Source organism: Coregonus lavaretus, assembly GCF_964263955.1.
Source record: "Coregonus lavaretus genome assembly, chromosome: 17".
In the NCBI taxonomy this organism is placed as follows: domain Eukaryota; kingdom Metazoa; phylum Chordata; class Actinopteri; order Salmoniformes; family Salmonidae; genus Coregonus; species Coregonus lavaretus.
In genome coordinates, this window is record NC_140004.1 from 27,327,561 (window position 1) to 27,348,202 (window position 20,642).

General features: G+C 44.5%; 2 protein-coding genes across 2 annotated transcripts; both read left to right on the forward strand.

The window, feature by feature from the left end:
• The first annotated feature begins 3,277 nt into the window (after positions 1 to 3,277).
• On the forward strand, positions 3,278 to 6,671 carry LOC311144211 (adenine nucleotide translocase lysine N-methyltransferase-like). The gene is made up of 6 exons (XM_084180218.1): positions 3,278 to 3,539; positions 4,213 to 4,403; positions 5,231 to 5,335; positions 5,628 to 5,768; positions 5,851 to 5,901; positions 6,109 to 6,671. The coding sequence occupies exons 2-6, from the start codon at positions 4,233 to 4,235 to the stop codon at positions 6,277 to 6,279; spliced, it is 639 nt and encodes a 212-aa protein (XP_084036344.1). The 5' UTR covers positions 3,278 to 3,539; positions 4,213 to 4,232; the 3' UTR covers positions 6,280 to 6,671.
• A 1,293-nt stretch (positions 6,672 to 7,964) lies between these two features.
• Positions 7,965 to 13,555, forward strand: LOC311144762 (serine/threonine-protein kinase PLK2-like). The gene is made up of 13 exons (XM_084180864.1): positions 7,965 to 8,191; positions 8,355 to 8,462; positions 8,588 to 8,704; positions 8,933 to 9,062; positions 9,256 to 9,439; positions 9,568 to 9,766; positions 9,950 to 10,097; positions 10,347 to 10,444; positions 10,629 to 10,842; positions 11,048 to 11,207; positions 11,516 to 11,645; positions 11,970 to 12,080; positions 12,418 to 13,555. Exons 1-13 carry the CDS (start codon positions 8,000 to 8,002, stop codon positions 12,607 to 12,609), a joined length of 1,983 nt encoding a protein of 660 aa, XP_084036990.1. The 5' UTR covers positions 7,965 to 7,999; the 3' UTR covers positions 12,610 to 13,555.
• The last annotated feature ends 7,087 nt before the right edge of the window (positions 13,556 to 20,642 follow it).

Below are 20,642 nucleotides of genomic sequence, written 5' to 3' on the forward strand. Positions count from 1 at the left end.
GCAACAATGTGTCAGTTATAATTATGCCTTTATCATCATGATGGAAAATAGATAAGATCATGATGGAAAAAGTATATAGGGGTAGGCCTATGATGCGAAAATACAGCAAATTCAAACATCTAGGTAGGTACCATATGGCCTTTATGAGATTTGCAATATTGACTATAAACCTTGGATGGGGGATGGGAGAAAATGTGGGAAATATTTTACCAATGTCACACAAGCTTGGATTCTTCACCTCACTCCCTCCCTCATATCTTCCTCTCATCTCAGCACCAAACATACAGGATGCTGAGACTGAAACTACAGAAATGTATGCCAAACACTGGTCGCTCATGGTGGTGTAGATTAAGCCTGGTCCTAATCTAGACTAAAATGTACTTCCAATGGGAATTCTCCATTAAAACAGGCCCTTGCCAAGGGGAAACTAGCATTTTGTATATGTCTAGAATACAGTGTTTTATTCAGACATGAAGTGCGAAAAATGCACATATAGTGGATTTTGACAAGTGTTGGATTTGTGCCACAAATCCTTAAAAGTTAGCATTTGGAGACAGTGGCCAGGTAAACAAAACCAAAGCATGGATTGCTGTCTTACCTTGTCCACAGACTGCTTACAGGGTAAGGAAACCAATTTTTAATTTTGTAATTTGGGTGAACCAGCCTACACCTACAGTGGGGAAAAAAGTATTTAGTCAGCCACCAATTGTGCATGTTCTCCCACTTAAAAAGATGAGAGAGGCCTGTAATTTTCATCATAGGTACACGTCAACTATGACAGACAAATTGAGATTTTTTTTCTCCAGAAAATCACATTGTAGGATTTTTAATGAATTTATTTGCAAATTATGGTGGAAAATAAGTATTTGGTCACCTACAAACAAGCAAGATTTCTGGCTCTCACAGACCTGTAACAGAGGCTCCTCTGTCCTCCACTCGTTACCTGTATTAATGGCACCTGTTTGAACTTGTTATCAGTATAAAAGACACCTGTCCACAACCTCAAACAGTCACACTCCAAACTCCACTATGGCCAAGACCAAAGAGCTGTCAAAGGACACCAGAAACAAAATTGTAGACCTGCACCAGGCTGGGAAGACTGAATCTGCAATAGGTAAGCAGCTTGGTTTGAAGAAATCAACTGTGGGAGCAATTATTAGGAAATGGAAGACATACAAGACCACTGATAATCTCCCTCGATCTGGGGCTCCACGCAAGATCTCACCCCGTGGGGTCAAAATGATCACAAGAACGGTGAGCAAAAATCCCAGAACCACACGGGGGGACCTAGTGAATGACCTGCAGAGAGCTGGGACCAAAGTAACAAAGCCTACCATCAGTAACACACTACGCCGCCAGGGACTCAAATCCTGCAGTGCCAGACGTGTCCCCCTGCTTAAGCCAGTACATGTCCAGGCCCGTCTGAAGTTTGCTAGAGTGCATTTGGATGATCCAGAAGAGGATTGGGAGAATGTCATATGGTCAGATGAAACCAAAATATAACTTTTTGGTAAAAACTCAACTCGTCGTGTTTGGAGGATAAAGAATGCTGAGTTGCATCCAAAGAACACCATACCTACTGTGAAGCATGGGGGTGGAAACATCATGCTTTGGGGCTGTTTTTCTGCAAAGGGACCAGGACGACTGATCCGTGTAAAGGAAAGAATGAATGGGGCCATGTATCATGAGATTTTGAGTGAAAACCTCCTTCCATCAGCAAGGGCATTGAAGATGAAACGTGGCTGGGTCTTTCAGCATGACAATGATCCCAAACACACCGCCCGGGCAACAAAGGAGTGGCTTCGTAAGAAGCATTTCAAGGTCCTGGAGTGGCCTAGCCAGTCTCCAGATCTCAACCCCATAGAAAATCTTTGGAGGGAGTTGAAAGTCCGTGTTGCCCAGCGACAGCCCCAAAACATCACTGCTCTAGAGGAGATCTGCATGGAGGAATGGGCCAAAATACCAGCAACAGTGTGTGAAAACCTTGTGAAGACTTACAGAAAACGTTTGACCTGTGTCATTGCCAACAAAGGGTATATAACAAAGTATTGAGAAACTTTTGTTATTGACCAAATACTTATTTTCCACCATAATTTGCAAATAAATTCATTAAAAATCCTAGAATGTGATTTTCTGGATTTTTTTTCTCATTTTGTCTGTCATAGTTGACGTGTACCTATGATGAAAATTACAGGCCTCTCTCATCTTTTTAACTTGCACAATTGGTGGCTGACTAAATACTTTTTTTCCCCACTGTACATTGTTTTGTTTTGGGAGACTTATTTTCCTTGATTTATTTATATCACTGCTCCTACTGTGACTAATAGGTATGAAGAACGCTCTGTTTTAAAATAGGCCAACATGGACATTCAAAGTAACTGAGAAATGGTATTTGGGACCTGGAAATCTAAACACACACACGTACACACACACACACACACACACACACACACACACACACACACACACACACACACACACTATATATGGATGTCGATTTAAGGCAGCCCCCCGCACCTCTCTGATTCAGAGTGGTTGGGTTAAATACGGAAGACACATTTCAGTTGAATGCGTTCAGTTGTACAACTGACTAGGTATCCCCTTTCCCCTTTCCAATATAAAATAATATGTCATCCTAGTCAACAGCCCCTCCACATTTCATTCAGCCCATTTATCATCTGTGCCAGGCTCCCATGGCAACTGTTCTAGACAACTGGACCACACCTGTTCTCTGTTGCTATTTCTGATCTGACTCGCCTGAGTGTCAGTCTGTTTGTGCTTTCATGCCAACTCCTTACCACTCAAAAGATGCCAGCAATGGATTTGGCAAGAACACAAACCTTTCTGGGAACAGGCTATCACATGGTTACTGTTGTGATCAACTAGACCACACCTAATCTGTGTTGCTATTTCTTACAGTCCTGAGGATTAAAAAATGCTGGGAGGAATCATGTTGACAGACTAGTCTTTGAGTTAAGGTCACAATAACCTTCTGTATTTTGCACATTATGATAATAGGCTGAATCTACCCCACACCCAAAGCTGATTTGTGAAGGTGCTGCAGGCAAAAGGCAAAACTGGAGAAACAGGAAAAAGTCTCTGCACACTTCCAGTGCCATTATGAAAATAAAGACTTTAAAGTCTTCCATGTTGCCCTATAAAGCCTAATTCATTTGGCCTACATCTGACTAGAGTGTATGTCAAATCTAATTGTTTCAGCCAATATATCTGAATATATTAAAATGTTACATTTGGTTACTTAACGACACTACCAGACACAACAAAGGTTACATAATAGGATAGACAGGCAATTTCATTGGATGTAGGCTACTGTCCATTTAGGAGTTGTTGTCAACCTCAGTTATGGAAAGTAAATTACCTATCCATGTACCAGGAACGGATTTGATTGGGTGTGTTATTAATTAATGACTCCTGGGCAGGATATTAAGCATTTGGCCTTTTTGATTGACCTCTACTGACCGTCTGGATGGCTCATTGAGCTATTAAAGAAGCGATTGCTGAGACAGGGGGCGCGTCAGGTAGGTCGCAGTTGAAAAGCCTAATGTGCGTGTTTTACTAAATTGTAGCCTATTTATGCAACATTTGTGCAAATATCTTAAGTAACCAATTTATGTCGTTCAATAATATTACAACACATGTTTTCTCGTCTCCAAATGTGTCTCGTCAAAAAATGTTCTACAGAACATACATAGGCTTACAGAATCAACGTGTATAAAATATGTGGGAAATATCTTGCGAAATATCTTGGGTAATGATTAACTCACCAATATTAACGGATGCATTGATATAGTAGCAGGCTCGCTTTGAGCAATTGTTATGTTTGAAAAGATTTTGATGGCTTAAGTTTCGTAAACAAAACTTTTCTAGAAAGTGCTCTGCACGATAATATAATACCATGGCACCCTCTGCCGGTTTCTTTTAGTTATTGTATGTCTATTGAATTACTTTATTAAATGTCGATGTCTATGACACATGTTGCAAATGTCAATATTAGAGAAACTCTATTTGCATTGCTTTACAAATACTTTGAATACCGGTAACAACTTTTGTGTTCAGGTATTTCTTTATGATTGTGTCAAAATAAACAATTAATCAAGATATTAAGCCTATCCCTGTCTACCTGAATGTTGCCTCTGCTGTTTTGGTTGGCTTAGTAGTACTAATATAGATGCTAACCACTGCTTTATGTAGCCTAATAGAGACAGTTTATCATGGAGGACTCCACAGAATTCATCCTCCAGGATCAAGGCTCCAGGATGATCTATGGCAGTAAGGACAACCCCATCCTGACAGCTGCTACTGGGGCTTTGCTCGCTGGCCTCTACGGGATGTGGACTATGTTTGCCCTTCCTGGCTTCCGCAAAGTGCCAAGAAGACTCAAGGTACATCTCATTCACATGAATGTGTTCAGGCCCTATAACTGAACAGTGAAATCAATAAACAGTAATAAGCTTAAGAATGCTTTGCTGCTTGTCTTGGAATGTTCCATGTGTGCTCCATGGTGCCTTCAAATGGAGAAAGGGGTTTATGTGGTAAGTCAAATATTTTTAGAACAACAATTTGGTAAGTCTTTGGTAAATATTTTTAGGATGTTTTTTCCAATTACGCCATGATGCAGTGTTTTTGATTAATGGATCCTGTGCTACTCTCTTCACCATCAGTTCATCATCATCAGACAAGAGCACTTTATCGTCAGGCACAGTTGATCACGAATTGGGGTAATACAAACCAAGGGATTTGGGGGGTTCAGGGACATAAAGAATGGAAGATAAATTGGATTGCCACATGTTTTCAACCCTGGTCTTGTCTTGGCTTGGTCTTGGCTGGGTCATTGATGTCTCCATCTTGTATGTGCAAGGCCCTTTGCAAGGCTTTTTCCACCTCTGCAGCTGAATTGTTGACAATAGGATGTCTCCATTCAATCCCCTTGCCTTTGTTTTTCTACAGTAGTGCTGTATTAGGCTACAACTGTAAAACCTCAAGGGATAAGTATGTCCTACCTAGAACCAATTAAAGTGATATACAACTCAGTGGAGTCTCCCACAGTCCCAGTCTGTTTGTGCTACATGCCAACTCCTTGTCAATCATTGTCATGTTTGGCTTGACAATGACCAATGGAGTTGGAAAAATACAAACAGTTCTGGGACCAGGCTACCCGTCTCCCATATTATAGCCAATATTATTGACTGGCAATATTATTTTCATGCAGGTGCCTTACCTGCCCTCGAGTAAAGCTCAGATCGTAAACGCCATGCAGCTGCTGGAGGGACGCAGAGGCCAACTAGCTGATCTGGGATCAGGAGACGGGAGACTGGTGAGTTGGCTCTGGTGAAATAAAACTCTCTGCTATGAACAATAGAGGCTGTGTTCCAAATAGCACCCTATCCCCTATATTGTGTACTTCGTAGTGGACTATATAGGGAATAAGATGCCATTTGGGACACATACTGAGTCTGCCACTTACATTTCTCTCTGTTCTAGCAAGGGATCTTGTGTGGTGAGGACAACAAGCAACAGACAAATTATAGTGGAGTCACTCACTCTTTTGCTGCAGTGCAGTTATAGGTAGTTGTATGACTCAACTTCACTCTACCTTCTTGTCTTAGGTGTTTGCTGCCTACTCTGTTGGCCTCCAGTGCACTGGATTTGAGATCAACTCCATGTTGCTGGCATATGCTAGAGTGAAGGCACGCTGGAGAGGAGTACCACCCAGCCAGGCAAACTTTGTCAACAAGGACTTCTGGAAGGTACAGTATAGTTCTTTAACATCAATGTGTTTATTAGACACATACTCTTTACTAAATTAGTTTTCTCTCCTTCATTTGACAGACTGATTTGTCAAACTACAACAACGTGACTGTATTCCTAGCCCCAGGATTGGTTAGTGTTCTATTCACACAAGGCCGCCGCACAGCAAGAACAATTCCTGCTCTTATAATACGATAAGTCCTACAATTAGATTTGTATATATTATATTCAAACAGTCTTAACTCAGATAGAAATGATTAGGTGTGCTGGATCATTTGACAAGAGAGTGTTGATCTGATTGGTTGATGACTAAAACCAGCCTCTCTGATTGGTCCTCAGATGGAGGTGTTGGGTGAGAAGCTGCTGAGGGAGCTTCCTGATGACGCGCATATCATCGCCTGCCGCTTCCCCTTCCCCCAGTGGCCCCACCGAGCCTCGCAGGGCGACGGCCTCGACCAGGCCTGGGCCTATGACATCAGCACTGTGCGCTCAGCCCTGGGCCAGGCATGACCCTATGACATCATACTGTGCATCGATGACTGGATTAATCCTAATGTCATTCACTGGTTCACACCAAACCCAATATATGCTAATTAACACCCCAATCAAATGACAAACCCTGTATCGCCAACTGCGTCTTTCTTTGTATACATTTTGTTTGTTGATTTATTGAACAATATATGAAGGGTGAGGTGTGTGCCAAGCTTCATTGGTCAAACGTAAAGGAAGGGAATTATAAACATGTCCTTACACTGTGATTAAACCAGGTGCCAGATACTGTATGTCCTGTGAGAACAAATATGCAGAGCATTTGAAAGAATTATGTAAATTAGTCTTTCCCACTGTGGTGTGAAAGTAAGGTTGCAAACTGTGAGAAAAATTAATACAATTCTATTTTCTGGATGATGTTGACGACATTTTTTGTTCCCAGCTGGGTTATTGTCTTAGAAAATGCCCATTCTGTAGGCCTAGTCATTTTCACTTCCACTGAGTTCATACAGGAGGCTACTATGGAAAATGCTTGAAGAGCATTAGTTATCCAAGCTGATCACTGTACTGACCAGTCATATAGAGGTTAGAGCAGGACATACATTTGGCTGACTTCATATCATATCATCCCCACTCTTAACTAAAAAGGCACGTTAATTGTATTGTGTTTCCACATGCCAAGCAGGCAGGAGAGAGCAGAGGAACAGTAGTAGGCTGGTGAGGGAAGCATGGGTACATGGCCATGGGTACTCTGTGGTGTGCAGCTGAGCCCCCTGCAGGCTTTAGATCTGTGGGTTATGATCACATTGACCCAAGCTCCCTGTGGCGGGCCATGTGCTGCCTTAGAAAAGAAAAGAAATGGCACCCTATTCCCTACATAGCGCACCTCTTTTGACAATATATTTATGGGACATGGTCAAATGTAATGCACTGTATAAGAAATAGGGTGCCATTTGGGATGCACAAACCTTCCCACCTCCTGTGTGACTGCTTCTGTCTCCTGACTAAGGGTGGAGACATGCACGTGGAACGACAGGAGTTGGTTTAAGCATCCAGGAACTATGGTAATCTGCTCTGACATACTGGCAGATCCTAAAACTGTATTCCAACCTGGAGGACGTAAAACCACCACCTGATGGTGCTAGAACCTCAAATTAAGATCAGAGCGGCTGAGAGCCACAGTTGTATTAATTTACACTCACAATTTAGTAGCGTTTCTATATGCTGTAGCAATGCATATGATTTTACAACACATACTGTACATACAGAACACATGATTTAACCATTTGGTTTTCATTACTGATTCACCCAACTGTCAGATTTGATTAGTTGTTACCAATATTTTGCTTGTGCTTGATATAAGTGTGGTATGTGACACTGTCACACACCTTGACACTGAGTATATGGTGTTGATGATGATGTAATGGTAATGATGAAGATTCTAATGATGGTTATTATCAGCATTTATCATAGCAAGATTGGGTAAATATTTTCAATTTTATCCTTTTCCTTTATCATAACCATATAAACATCAGTCATTTGCATGCCAGCCCTGACTTTAGGGCGCTCTACCAGACCTCGTCAACTCCTCATAACAGAGGATTCTCTAGAGTGACGTCGGAGAGCCAGCCAGACAAGAGGGGGGGGGGTCTAGTCAATGAGACCAGGCTGCATATAAACCCAAACACCCAACCACTCTTGACTGCATTCAGAGTACGAGCAGCGGAGGCATCACCTCGCTATGGAATTACTGAGGAATATCGCTCAACAGCCGACGATTAGCAACAGGATGTGCGAGCCCAGCCAACACGGGTCCTGTGAACTGCGGAGAAAGAGAACCGAGGACCACGGTCATGCACCTGCAGAGATGTCGAGGATTGTCACGGATCCTGCCACCGGGAAATGTTACTGCCGTGGGAAAGTTCTGGGAAAGGTAGCCATCAGTGAATTACAGCAAAACGCAAATTACTCAAAGACAAGATTGTTCTTTATAAGTGTCTACTTTGGGAATAGTACACTGTTATTCCGAAGCATGCACACTTTAAATTAACCTGGTAAATATGCTTATCAATATGATTGTGTTATTTTCTTTTCAGGGAGGTTTCGCCAAGTGCTATGAGATGACCGACCTGTCCACGAGTAAAGTTTACGCAGCGAAAATTATTCCACACACGCGCGTCTCCAAACCGCACCAAAGGGAAAAGGTAAGAGCGCGCACCACAATTCATCATGTATTATAATGCCTATATAGATTGAAACTGAATGTCCTGGACTTTTGGATAATTAATGAATTGCTTTTAATCATCACTATGATATATCTTCTCCATAGATTGACAGGGAAATCGAGCTACACAGAGTTCTCCACCATAAACACATCGTGCACTTTTACCATCATTTCGAGGATAAAGATAACATCTACATCCTCCTGGAATACTGCAGTAGAAGAGTGAGTGTTACTGCTGTACTTGAATACTAAGCCTTTATTACTGAACTGGTCTGAGAAATTCCTGCATACAGTAGCAGCACCTCAAAACCACAGCCATTGCTGGGCGCGCAGACATAAAATGGGAAACAAAAAATAATCCCATCTTTGGTTAATGTGAAAGAGATGTTCTTATTTTCCATAGACTGCCTTGACTGATCTAATATTTATTCCCATGTTATCTTTGTGCAGTCTTTGGCACACATCCTGAAGGCACGCAAAGTGCTCACAGAGCCTGAAGTGCGATACTACCTCCGTCAGATCATCTCAGGGCTGAAGTACTTGCATGAACAAGAGATCCTACACAGAGACCTCAAACTTGGTAAGCATCTGTGGCAAGACACACAATAGAAGCCAGAGTCGTTATCATTCAATCGGCTCTGCCAAGCACTATGCAGAGGGATTCAAACCTGCAACCTTCACCTGTCATGAACTGCAAACCAACCACTTTATGTTATCCATCACTCACATACAGTAAATGGTATAATATTTGTCATCTTCTTCTCCCATCCTAGGTAACTTCTTTGTGAGTGAGTCGATGGAGCTGAAGGTGGGAGACTTTGGGCTGGCTGCCAAGCTAGAGCCTGCTGGGAACAGGAGGAAGACCATCTGTGGGACGCCCAACTACCTGTCCCCTGAGGTGCTCAACAAGCAGGGCCACGGCTGTGAGTCGGACGTCTGGGCCCTGGGGTGTGTCATGTGAGTACATTCTATTATATTTAGAGTTTTCTTTGTCAATAGACGGCGCTGTAAAATGACATTCCATATGTAAATACACTGTTATGACAACCAGTCACTAACTAAGTCTCTCCCCCTCCGTTCTCCAGGTACACCATGCTCCTGGGCAGACCCCCGTTCGAGACCACCAATCTGAAGGAGACGTACAAGTGTATCCGGGAGGCGCGTTACTCCCTGCCCTCCTCCCTGTCGCCCCAGGCCAAACAACTCATCTCCAGCCTCCTGGCCAAGACCCCGGAGGACAGACCTCACCTGGACCACATACTGCGCCATGACTTCTTCTCACAGGTGAGTTAGCTAGCCCTCTCTCAGCCTCTCTCTCTTGCTCTCTCTGTACCGGATGGAACATGAGACTGCAAATGTCGTTTTGTTTTAACATTCTGTTTCCTACTTATGATATGATTAATCATCTATCTGCACTTTTTCATTCTACTAACATCTCTCACTCTCCCCCTCTCTCCATCCTTCCAGGGTTTCGTGCCAGAGCGTCTCCCTGCTAGTTGTTGCCACTCCGCTCCAGAGTTCCACGTCTCCAGCCCTGCCAAGAGCTTCTTCAAGAAGGCTGCGGCCGCCCTCTTCGGCGGGAAGAGAGACAAGGTCAAATACTACGAGACTTTGAGTGAGTATATCAATCATTCACCTCGTAAAACAGCCTTAGCCAATGTCACCAATTATTAAATCAGTTAGTATTTGTTTGCCTAATAAAAGGATATTAAACAATGTTGCTAATTAATAAGTAGTGATAAAAGCTGTGGTGTCGTAAATCCACTGATGTATCATGATCGTTTTTGGCAGAGTTCCTGTATGAATGAGAGGCTGCAGGGTGAGGCCATCCAGAATGTATGCTGACTGTGTGTGTTGTTGGTAGATAAACTCACCAAAGAGGAAGAGGAGATCTACAAGCTTCGACATGACCTGAAGAAGACGGTCATCAGCCAGCAGCAGCAGAGCAAACAGATGACTGAGGTGAGAAGCTCATCACTCTCTATTTGACCATGATAGTCATGATAAAATAAAATAGAAACTCAAGTTAGGGGAGTAGTGAAAAGTCATATTATGGAAAAGTCCTTGTATGAGGAAATGCTGAATCATGATAAAGGAAAGTGTGAGGCCATGTTATGTAACCCCTCCCTCTTTCTCCTCCCCTCAGGATGGAAGGCCACCGTCACCATCTGCTGGGAGGCCTGTTGCCCCGGCAACAGAGGGCCTGCCCCTGACGACGCGAGACACCATCCGGCTTATCGTCAGGGGCAGTCTGGGAAGCTGCAGCAGCAGTAGCGAATGTCTTGAGGACAGCACCACTGGCAGTGTGGCTGAGACAATCACCAGCGTTCTCAGAGGATGCCTGGAAAACATGCCGAAAGGTAAGCCAAATGCACTTATAATCCTGGAGATGAGACACGAGTTTGTTGAAATAAGGCAGGTACAGTGTAATTACACTGTAGTACTTACTACCATGTAAAGAAATGATTCCAACACCAATTTAACTAAATATGGTCAAGTGGGACTCCCTTTGTTATTACACATGGTTGAATTGTGTTTTAATCACAAATACCTTTCTCTCTCTAGCGGATGACATCCCCAAAGGGACAGAGTGTGGTAACCTGCAGTGGGTCACTAAGTGGGTGGACTACTCCAACAAGTATGGCTTTGGCTACCAGCTCTCAGACCACATAGTGGGCGTTCTGTTCAACAACGGGACACACATGAGCCTCCTCGCAGACAAGAAGTACGTACTCTGTTCTCTTTATCACACAATACATCACTCATACCTTAGTTGGAGATTGTTTAGGCTGTATGGGTTTTAACATTCAGCAGTCTGACTGAACATCAAAGTGCTTGATGGGTGTAAATAAACAGAAGTGGAAAGTATTGCTGGCTTCAGCTGTAAAAGTCAACAAAAAGTCAGAGACAAAGAAGGTCTGTTAAATACATGAAATACGTCTGTTTGGCATGCATCTTGTCCTTCAGAAGCCTGCAAGTGTTTATTTTGGTTGTTAACTCTCTTTTCCCTCTGTCTCTTTTCTCTGTCTGTAGGACTGTCCACTACTATGCTGAGTTGGGTCAGTGCTCTGTGTTCTCCACATCTGATGTGCCTGAGCACTTCGTAGGTCAGGTGACCGTCCTGAAGTACTTCGCCCACTACATGGAAGAGAACCTGATGGATGTAAGTATTCCCCATATAGCTTCTAGCCTCTCCTCTCATCCTCGATTCCTATCTTCCTTTCCTGTTGTTCCTATCTTTGGCAATCTCTCTATTCTCTATCCTCTCAATAATTTCTTCCTACTGTTACCATCTCCTAAAAAAATCCTCCTTTCCTGTCCTTTCTCCCTCTACCTCCCGGTCCTCCACTCCACTCTTCTTTCCTGCCCCCCTCTCCTTTCCTGTACTGCTCTCTCCCTCTGTCGTCTTTCCTCTCCTCCTTCTCTTTCGTTTTTCCTAGTCTTCTCTCAGTCTAATGATGAACCTGTTCCTGTGTTTGCTGTGTAGGGTGGAGACCTGGTGAGCCAGGCAGACACACACATGCCCAGACTCTACCTGCTGCAGTGGCTCAAGTCTGACCGTGCCCTCATGATGCTCTTCAACGACGGCACATTTCAGGTAAACACACTCATCATCACAGCTAAAATAGACATTACTCTCAGCCAAGAAACACATGACACAGTGCAGCTATGGTAAATCCACAGAACACTTAATGGAAATGCATGACACATACATCAGCTATTCAAATCAGTTATTGTGTTGTATAGACTCATAGATAGATTTTCAGATAAGCACCCAAATGTACTTCAAACAGATGGCACATTTCAGGCACACTGGTCATCAGTTTCCCAAGGGGGTCAAATATGAGACAATCTACAGTAATATTGGTATTATGCTATTTGTTGTCCTGTCAGTACTTTATTAAACCGTATATATCCATATCTTTCTTTAACAGGTCAACTTCTACCACGACCACACCAAGATCATCCTGTGCACCCAGAGGGAGGAGTACATGCTGACATACATCAACGAGGAGCGTGTGTCCTCCACCTTCAGACTGAGCTCTCTGCTCTCCTCCGGCTGCCCCACAGACCTACGCCAACGCATGGAGTACTCACTCAACATGCTGCTGCAGCGCTGCAACTGAACCAGGAAGCAGCACCACGCGGGGGACCGTTTATACGGACGGACAGACAGACTTCCTTCAACATGCTACTGCAGCACTGCAACTGAACCAGGAAGCAGCGCCAGGTGGTGGGACAGTATATGGGGTCAGACCTGTGTAAAGCAATGGACTACTGATTGGTAACCTTTGCCAATCTATCAGCAGAGGTGCAGCTGAATCTGGATGGAGAGACTCTGAAAAGGACAGTGGAGAGAAAGAGCATGTATAGAGCACAAGTACTTTGAACAGAAAAGGGCTGATGTGTATGTTGATAATCAGAGGATAAAATGACTGATGTTATGTTATGATGAGGGGATGGAGGTACGAATGTGAAAACCATCTGTTTTTGAGGAAGAGTGAAGTAAAGTGGACAGGAACACTGGGCTGGAACCAGATAAAACTGTTATGTTGTTGTTTCTGTTGTTGTTGTTTTTCTAATGAAAGTAGAACCATAAGGGCTGATGGATGCTTCAGGTGTAAGTGGAGCTGGACTAGAGCAGGATTTCCCAAACTCAGTCCTGGGGCCCACCCTGGGTGCACGTTTTGGTTTTTGCCCTAGCACTACACAGCTGATTCAAATAACCAACTCATCATCAAGCTTTGATTATTTGAATCAGCTGTGTAATGCCAGGGCAAAAAAACCACAGGGGGGGCCCCAGGACTGAGTTTGGGAAAACCTTAGACTAGAGGACTGTAATGTACACAGCACTTCTGCAGAGCAGAGGGAGGGGAGAAACACTAGCTGACTTCAAACTGTGATTCATTCTCTGTGAGGACAGATGGACATGGCTGTGTAAGGCTGTGAAGGAGGGGGAGAATGATGTTGATCATACAAGAAGAGCCATTACACTGTTAGACATTAGAAAAAAATAACTTATTGTGTACAAAAGTGCAGTATTTAATAAATATACAACTTTTTCAAAAAATATATACTGCGATATGACTGAGTTATTGGGGTTCTCACACATCAAATGGTCTGTCTTTGTTTTAGGTGTTTTATTTCAAGCGTCTACGGTCAAAGATTGCTATGAAATGGTTGCTATTCTTAGAGATACAATGAACTACCTGTCTTAGTGAAACTCTCCTCAGGTGTAAAACGTTTCCCAGGTGTTTTGATAAAGACCTTTGAAATACTAACAGAACGAATTCAACAAAGACTCAGGGAATACATTGTACTTTACAAACCCTCTTACATTTACATTCCTACAGTTACATTTTTACTAGTTTCCCATCATGTCAGCAGTTTCTAGCGCACTCACGTGTCAGAGAACAGAGGAGGGAGACTTGAGTGATGTAAGGGAGACGTGAGGGTCTGTTTAAAAAAAATCTTATTTCACCTTTATTTAACCAGGTAAGCCAGTTGAGAACTGGTGCATTGAGGAAGCTTGACGATGACGATGATTCGTGCAGCATTGGTCACATCGACGTTGCAGTTGGAAAATAACACAATACTTATATTTCCTCACAGTAAATAGCTGCTTGAATTGGTTGTTGAGATGGATGAGGGTGGATGAGGTTGAGGGTGGATGGATGAGGGTAATGCTTGAGAATATACTGAATTTATACTGTCAGATTGTCCATTCTTTTGCTTTCTCAATTGATAGCTGTTCAAACGAAAAGTTGCTTTGTAAGGACAACCCCCCACACACTATCAGACACACATCAGACCACATGACCACTGTCGAGGATAGTGTACCAAATGATGCAGTCCACACCATGTATCATTCACATCATCAGCCCTCATTTGCTGAGAGTTTGGAGCTTTGCCAGCCACATTGCCCTCCGCACCACCCTCCTCAATTCCCCCCACAACCTCCCTCCCAGGCTAGTTTTGGTTACCCTCCCTACTCCCATCAACAGACTGCCCCCCATGGCAGCCCCAACCCTGCAACGGGAGCCACACCATGGCCTCCTGTGCACACCCAGAATGGAGCATCGGCAGACACTCCGGTCCCCTGCAGCAGCTCCACTCCTTTGGCGGGAGCTTCATCTGGGTGGACTGAGCTCTGCCAACACTGCTCACCCAGTTCGCGCCCCAGACCCTACATCCAGCGACTTGAGGGAGGTCTGTCGAATGCTCAGCCTGCTCTGCTCTCATGTGGTTGGCCAGGGACCTTGGCAAAGTCTCAGCTCAACAAATAGCTGCAGATGACCCTATGCCTGTTAGCTCTTATGGTAATGAGCTGAATACCCCCTCTTACTTTAAATCTCGCAGGGGCTTGGGCTAATGCACCTAAATGTGGTAAGTATTATTACAAAATGGACACAATTGACATTTGGGTACAGGACTCGTGTCCTGACATTCTGGTTCTCTCAGAAATATGGTTGAATGGTTCTGTATCTGATAAAGACATTGAAGTAAATGATTATAATGTATTTAGATGTGACAGGTTACAGAAAGGGGGAGGAGTGGCCATATATGTAAAATCAAATTTCTTGGCGTCCCAATCTTGAAATACTTCTATTCCCAAGAAATTTGAGCTCCTTGATGTTGATGTGTCCATAAACCAGAATACACAATTATTTGTTGCTGGGATTTAGCACCCCCCCTGCTGCCATGGCGGATTCCTATTGGAGCTATATCTGAGTGTTTAACACCTTTTCTGTCCTTGGAGTTGATCATTTTAGGGGACTTGAATCTGGATTGGCTATCCCCGGCCTCAGATCAATTAAATAGTATACTGTATGCATTGATTTTAATCAGACTCAATTGATCTCAAAATCGACACGGCTAAATGTGAAAAACCCTGTTAACTCCTCATTGATTTATTTAATTATTACTAATAACCCACATAAATATTTGTCTAGTGGAGTTTTTGCATATGATCTTAGTGTCACGATCGTTGAGAGACGGGTCGGACCAAGGTGCAGCGTGAAAAGCGTACATGTTTATTAACTTGACCGGAGCTGGACTGGACCCCGGTGGAGCGGAATGCTCTGACTCCGGAATGGAGCCGCTGACCGGAGCTGGATCAGGCACCAGTGGAGCGGATTACTCTGGCTCCGGAGTGGAGCCGCTGACCGGAGCTGGACTGTACCCCGGTGGAACAGGCCGGGCCGGACTGGGGACACGCACCACTGGTCTGGTGAGAGGAGCAGGAACGGGCCGGGCCGGACTGGAGACACGCACCACAGGTCTGGTGCGAGGAGCAGGAACGGGCCAGGCCGGACTGGGGACACGCACCACAGGTCTGGTGCGAGGAGCAGAAACGGGCCGGGCCGGACTGGGGACACGCACCACTTGTCTGGTGCGAGGAGCAGGAACGGGCCAGGCCGGACTGGGGACACGCACCACAGGTCTGGTGCGAGGAGCAGAAACGGGCCGGGCCGGACTGGGGACACGCACCACTTGTCTGGTGCGAGGAGCAGGAACGGGCCGGGCCGGACTGGAGACACACACCACTGGTCTGGTGCGAGGAGCAGGAACGGGCCGGGCCGGACTGGGGACACGCACCACACGTCTGGTGCGAGGAGCAGGAACGAGCCGGGCCGGACTGGAGACCGGCACCACAGGCCTGGTGCGAGGAGCAGGAACGGGCCGGGCCGGACTGGGAACACGCACCACAGGTCTGGTACGAGGAGCAGGAACGGGCCGGGCCGGACTGGGAACATGCACCACTAGCCTGGTGCGGGGAGCAGGTACGGGGCGTACCGGGCTGGCGACACGCACCACTGGTTTGGTGCGAGGAGCAGGTACAGGCCGTACCGGACTGGATACACGCACCACTGGTTTGGTGCGGGGAGCAGGTACGGGCCGTGCCGGACTGGATACACGCACCACTGGTTTGGTGCGGGGAGCAGGCACGGGCCGTACCGGACTGGGAACACGCACCACTGGCTTGGTGCGAGGAGCAGGCACGGACCTTACCGGACTGGGAGCACGCACCACTGGCTTGGTGCAAGGAGCAGGCACGGATCTTACCGGACTGGGAGCACGCACCACTGGCTTGGTGTGAGAAGCAGGCACAAGGCATACCGGACTGGGAACCGGCGCTGGAGGTCTACGACTGTACCAGTCCTTTACTCTCTGCGCCCAATCCTCCTCCAGTGAGGACTCCTCCGGGAGCCCCCACGAGTTAGGGAACAGAAACTCATCATCGTCGTCATCCTCCGTCATCCTCCGACTCAGTGTAAAACTGTTCCCATTCCTGTTCCCATGGTCGTAGGGACTCAAACTGGAACCCCACCGGGTGCAGTGGTTGGTGCTCTTCTCTCTCGATCCCCGACCACCCCTTTAGCCCCCACAAAAAATTATTGGGGCTGCCTCTCGGGCTTCCTCCTCGGCCGGCGCCGTCGGCGTCGCCGTTGCTCCTCTCTAACCCGGGATTCCTCTGTTTGTTCCCAAGGACGGCGATCCATCCCAGCCTGGATCTCCTCCCATGTCCAAGATCCCTTACCATCCAGGATCTCCTCCCATGTCCAGGCTGGCCACGCTGCTTGGTCCTCGTTTGGTGGGATCTTCTGTCACGATCGTTGAGAGACAGGTCGGACCAAGGTGCAGCGTGAAAAGCGTACATGTTTATTAACTAAATAAACATTCAACAAAACAAGAAACAACATAACGTGAAGTCTAAAGGGCTATACACATACCAGCCTAACAGGAACAAGATCCCACAATACACAGTAGGCAATAGGCTACCTAAGTATGATCCCCAATCAGAGACAATGAGCGACAGCTGCCTCTGATTGGGAATCATACCCGGCCAGACATAGAAATATACTACCTAGAACATAAACATAGAAAATATAACATAGATTCCCACACCCTGACTCAACAAACAAGAGTTCTATAGGTCAGGGCGTGACACTCAGTGATCATTGTCCCATAGTATGTATTAGAGCTACCAAACAGCAAAATACTAATCCTTGTTTAATTAAGAAGATACATTTTAAAATGTTTTCTCCTCAAGGGTTTTTACATGACATGTTCTACTCTGATTTAGCTACTGTATTCCTGACCCTGAGTTGGCTCTAGAAAATGTATCCTCCATATTTATTCCTCTGGCATTTAAGCACGCCCCTTTTAAACAATTCAGAGTCAAAGATAGATCTAACCCTTGGTTTTCTTCTGAGCTATGTTTGAAATGTATTCTAATGTACATCAGTCGGGTTTTACACCAGGTCATAGCACTATCTCTGCTGCATCCCTAGTTATAAATGATGTGTTAACTGTGTTAACTGTATTGATAAAAGGCAGCATTGTGCTACCCTCTTCATTGACTTGACAAAGGCCTTTGATACTGTTGATCACTCACTGCTAATTCAGAGACTTTAATCAATTGGCCTAGACTAGGCTGCATGTAACTGATTTAAAAATGACTTGACAGATAGAACTCAATGTACTGTATATCTACTGATGGTGTTAAATCAGTTTTTCTGGACATAACGAAAGGTGTCTCGCAGGGGTCAATTCTGGATCCTGTACTTTTTACTGTTTACATTAACAATATTGACGTCTGTAAAAAATTAAAGTAACCTGCACTTGTATGCCGATTATATTGTTGTGTATGCTATTGCCCCCACGGTTGACCAGGCTCTATCTGAACTACAGTCTGCCTTCATTGTATTACAGAAAAACTTTATTGACCTGAAATTAGTATTGAATGCAGGTACAACTAAGTATATGTTGTCCTCGAGAGCGCATAAAAAGAACTCTGATGATTTAAACATATGTACACTCAACAAAAAAGTAAACGCAACATCTAAAGTGTTGGTCCAATGTTTCATGAGCTGAAATAAAAGATCCCCGAAATGTTCCATATGCACAAAAAGCTTATTTCTCTCAAATGTGTTTACATCCCTGTTAGTGAGCATTTCTCCATTGCCAAGATAATCCATCCACCTGACAGGTGAAGCATATCAAGAAGCTGATTAAACAGCATGATCATTACACAGGTGCATCTTGTGCTGGAGACTATAAAAGGCCATTCTAAAATGTGCAATTTTGTCACACAACCCAATGCTACAGATGTTTCAAGTTTTGAGGGAAAGTGCAATTGGCATGCTGTCCACCCAAGCTGTTGCCAGATAATTTAATGTTAATTTCTCTGTCATAAGCCGCCTCCAACGTCGTTTTAGAGAATTTGGCAGTACGTCCAACCGGCTTCACAACTGCAGACCACGTGTGACCACGCCAGCCCTGGACCTCCACATCCTGCTTCTTCACCTGCGGGATCGTCTGAGACAGCTACCCGGACAGCTGATAAACCTGTGAATTTGCACAACCAAATATTTTCTGCACAAACTGTCGGAAACCGTCTCAGGGACGCTCATCTGGTTCTCGTCATCCTTACCAGGGTCTTGTCCTGACTACAGTTCGGTGTCATATGCTCACCTTCGATGTCCACTGGCACCCTGGAGAAGTGTGCTCTGCAAGGATGAATCCCGGTTTCAACTGTACCGGGCAGACGGCAGACAGCATGTTTGGCGTCGTTTGGGCGAGCGGTTTGCTGATGTCAACGTTGTGAACAGTGCCCCATGGTGGCGGTGGGGTTATGGTATGGGCAGGCATAAGCTACGGACAACGAACACAATTGCATTTTATCGATGGCAATTTGAATGCACATACCGTGACGAGATCCTGAGGCCAATTGTCGTGCCATTCATCCACCGCCATCACCTCATGTTTCAGCATGATAATGCATGGCCACATGTCGCAAGGATCTGTACACAATTCCTGGAAGCTGAAAATGTCCCATTTCTTCCTTGGCCTGCATACTCACCAGACATGTCACCCATTGAGCATGTTTGGGATGCCCTGGATCAACGTGTACGACAGCGTGTTCCAGTTGCGGCCAATATCCAGCAACTTCGCACAGCTATTGAAGAGGAGTGGGACAACATTCCACAGGCCACAATCAACAGCCTGATCAACTCAATGCGAAGGAGATGTGTCACGATGCATGAGGCAAATGGTGGTCACACCAGATACTGACTAGTTTTCTGATCCACGCCCCTACCTTTTTTTAAAGGTATCTGTGACAAAAATCCATAGATTAGGGCCTAATTTATTTATTTCAGTTGACTGATTTCCTTAAATGAACTATAACTCAGTAACATCTTAGAAATCGTTGTGTGTTGCGTTTATATTTTTGTTCAGTGTACTTTGGATGTTGTCCATATTGATCGTGTTCCATGCTAACAAATATCTGGGCATATGATAGATTAAAATCTGTCTTTTAAAAAGCATATTGATGAGTTAGTTAAGAAGCTGAGAATAAAAATGGCCTTTTCTATAGAAATAGGTCCAGCCTCTCGCTAAATAGTAGAAAGCAGATTATTTAGTCTATGTTCTTATCGGTCCTAGACTATGGCGACATCATCTATATCAACACAACTGCCACTTCATTAAAGCCGTTAGATGCAGTTTATCATAGCGCACTCCGCTTTATTGCGGGCAACAGTTTTAGTGCTCATCACTGCATTCTCTACCAGAAAGTTGTTTGGCCCTCTTTGATGTTTTCATTTATAAAGCCCTTTTACAAAAACTCCCACTGTACCTAACATCATTACTAAACTTTAGACTTATGAGTTACCACACCCAGTCTCAGGGATGGCTAACTCTGGAAATTCCTTTGGTCTCTACTGAGTTAGGTAAATCAGCTTTTATTTTTCTTGCACTTTATTTGTGGAACAATCTTCAAAATGTTCTTAAATTGGATGTTTTAGTGCCTCTAGGGCAATTCAGAAAGCTGATTGAGGACCTTATTACTGATAAATGTATTTTTTTTTTATGGCTGTGTTTCTCTTTCTGCTTGCATCTGGTATTCATATTTTGTAATTTCTGTAATTCAGGGCTCATCTGTAAAAGAGACCTTGGTGTCAGTATGACTCCCTGATAAAATGTAATGGTTAAATAAATGAAATTAAATAAATGTAGTAAAATTATGCCACGGTTATTATTACATCAGTTCTTGATGTTCCTGTTTGACTATTTAAGATAATCTTTCCCATAGAGATCCTTTTGAATTACTAATTCCTAATTCTATGATATTTCCCATCACCTTGTTTGACTT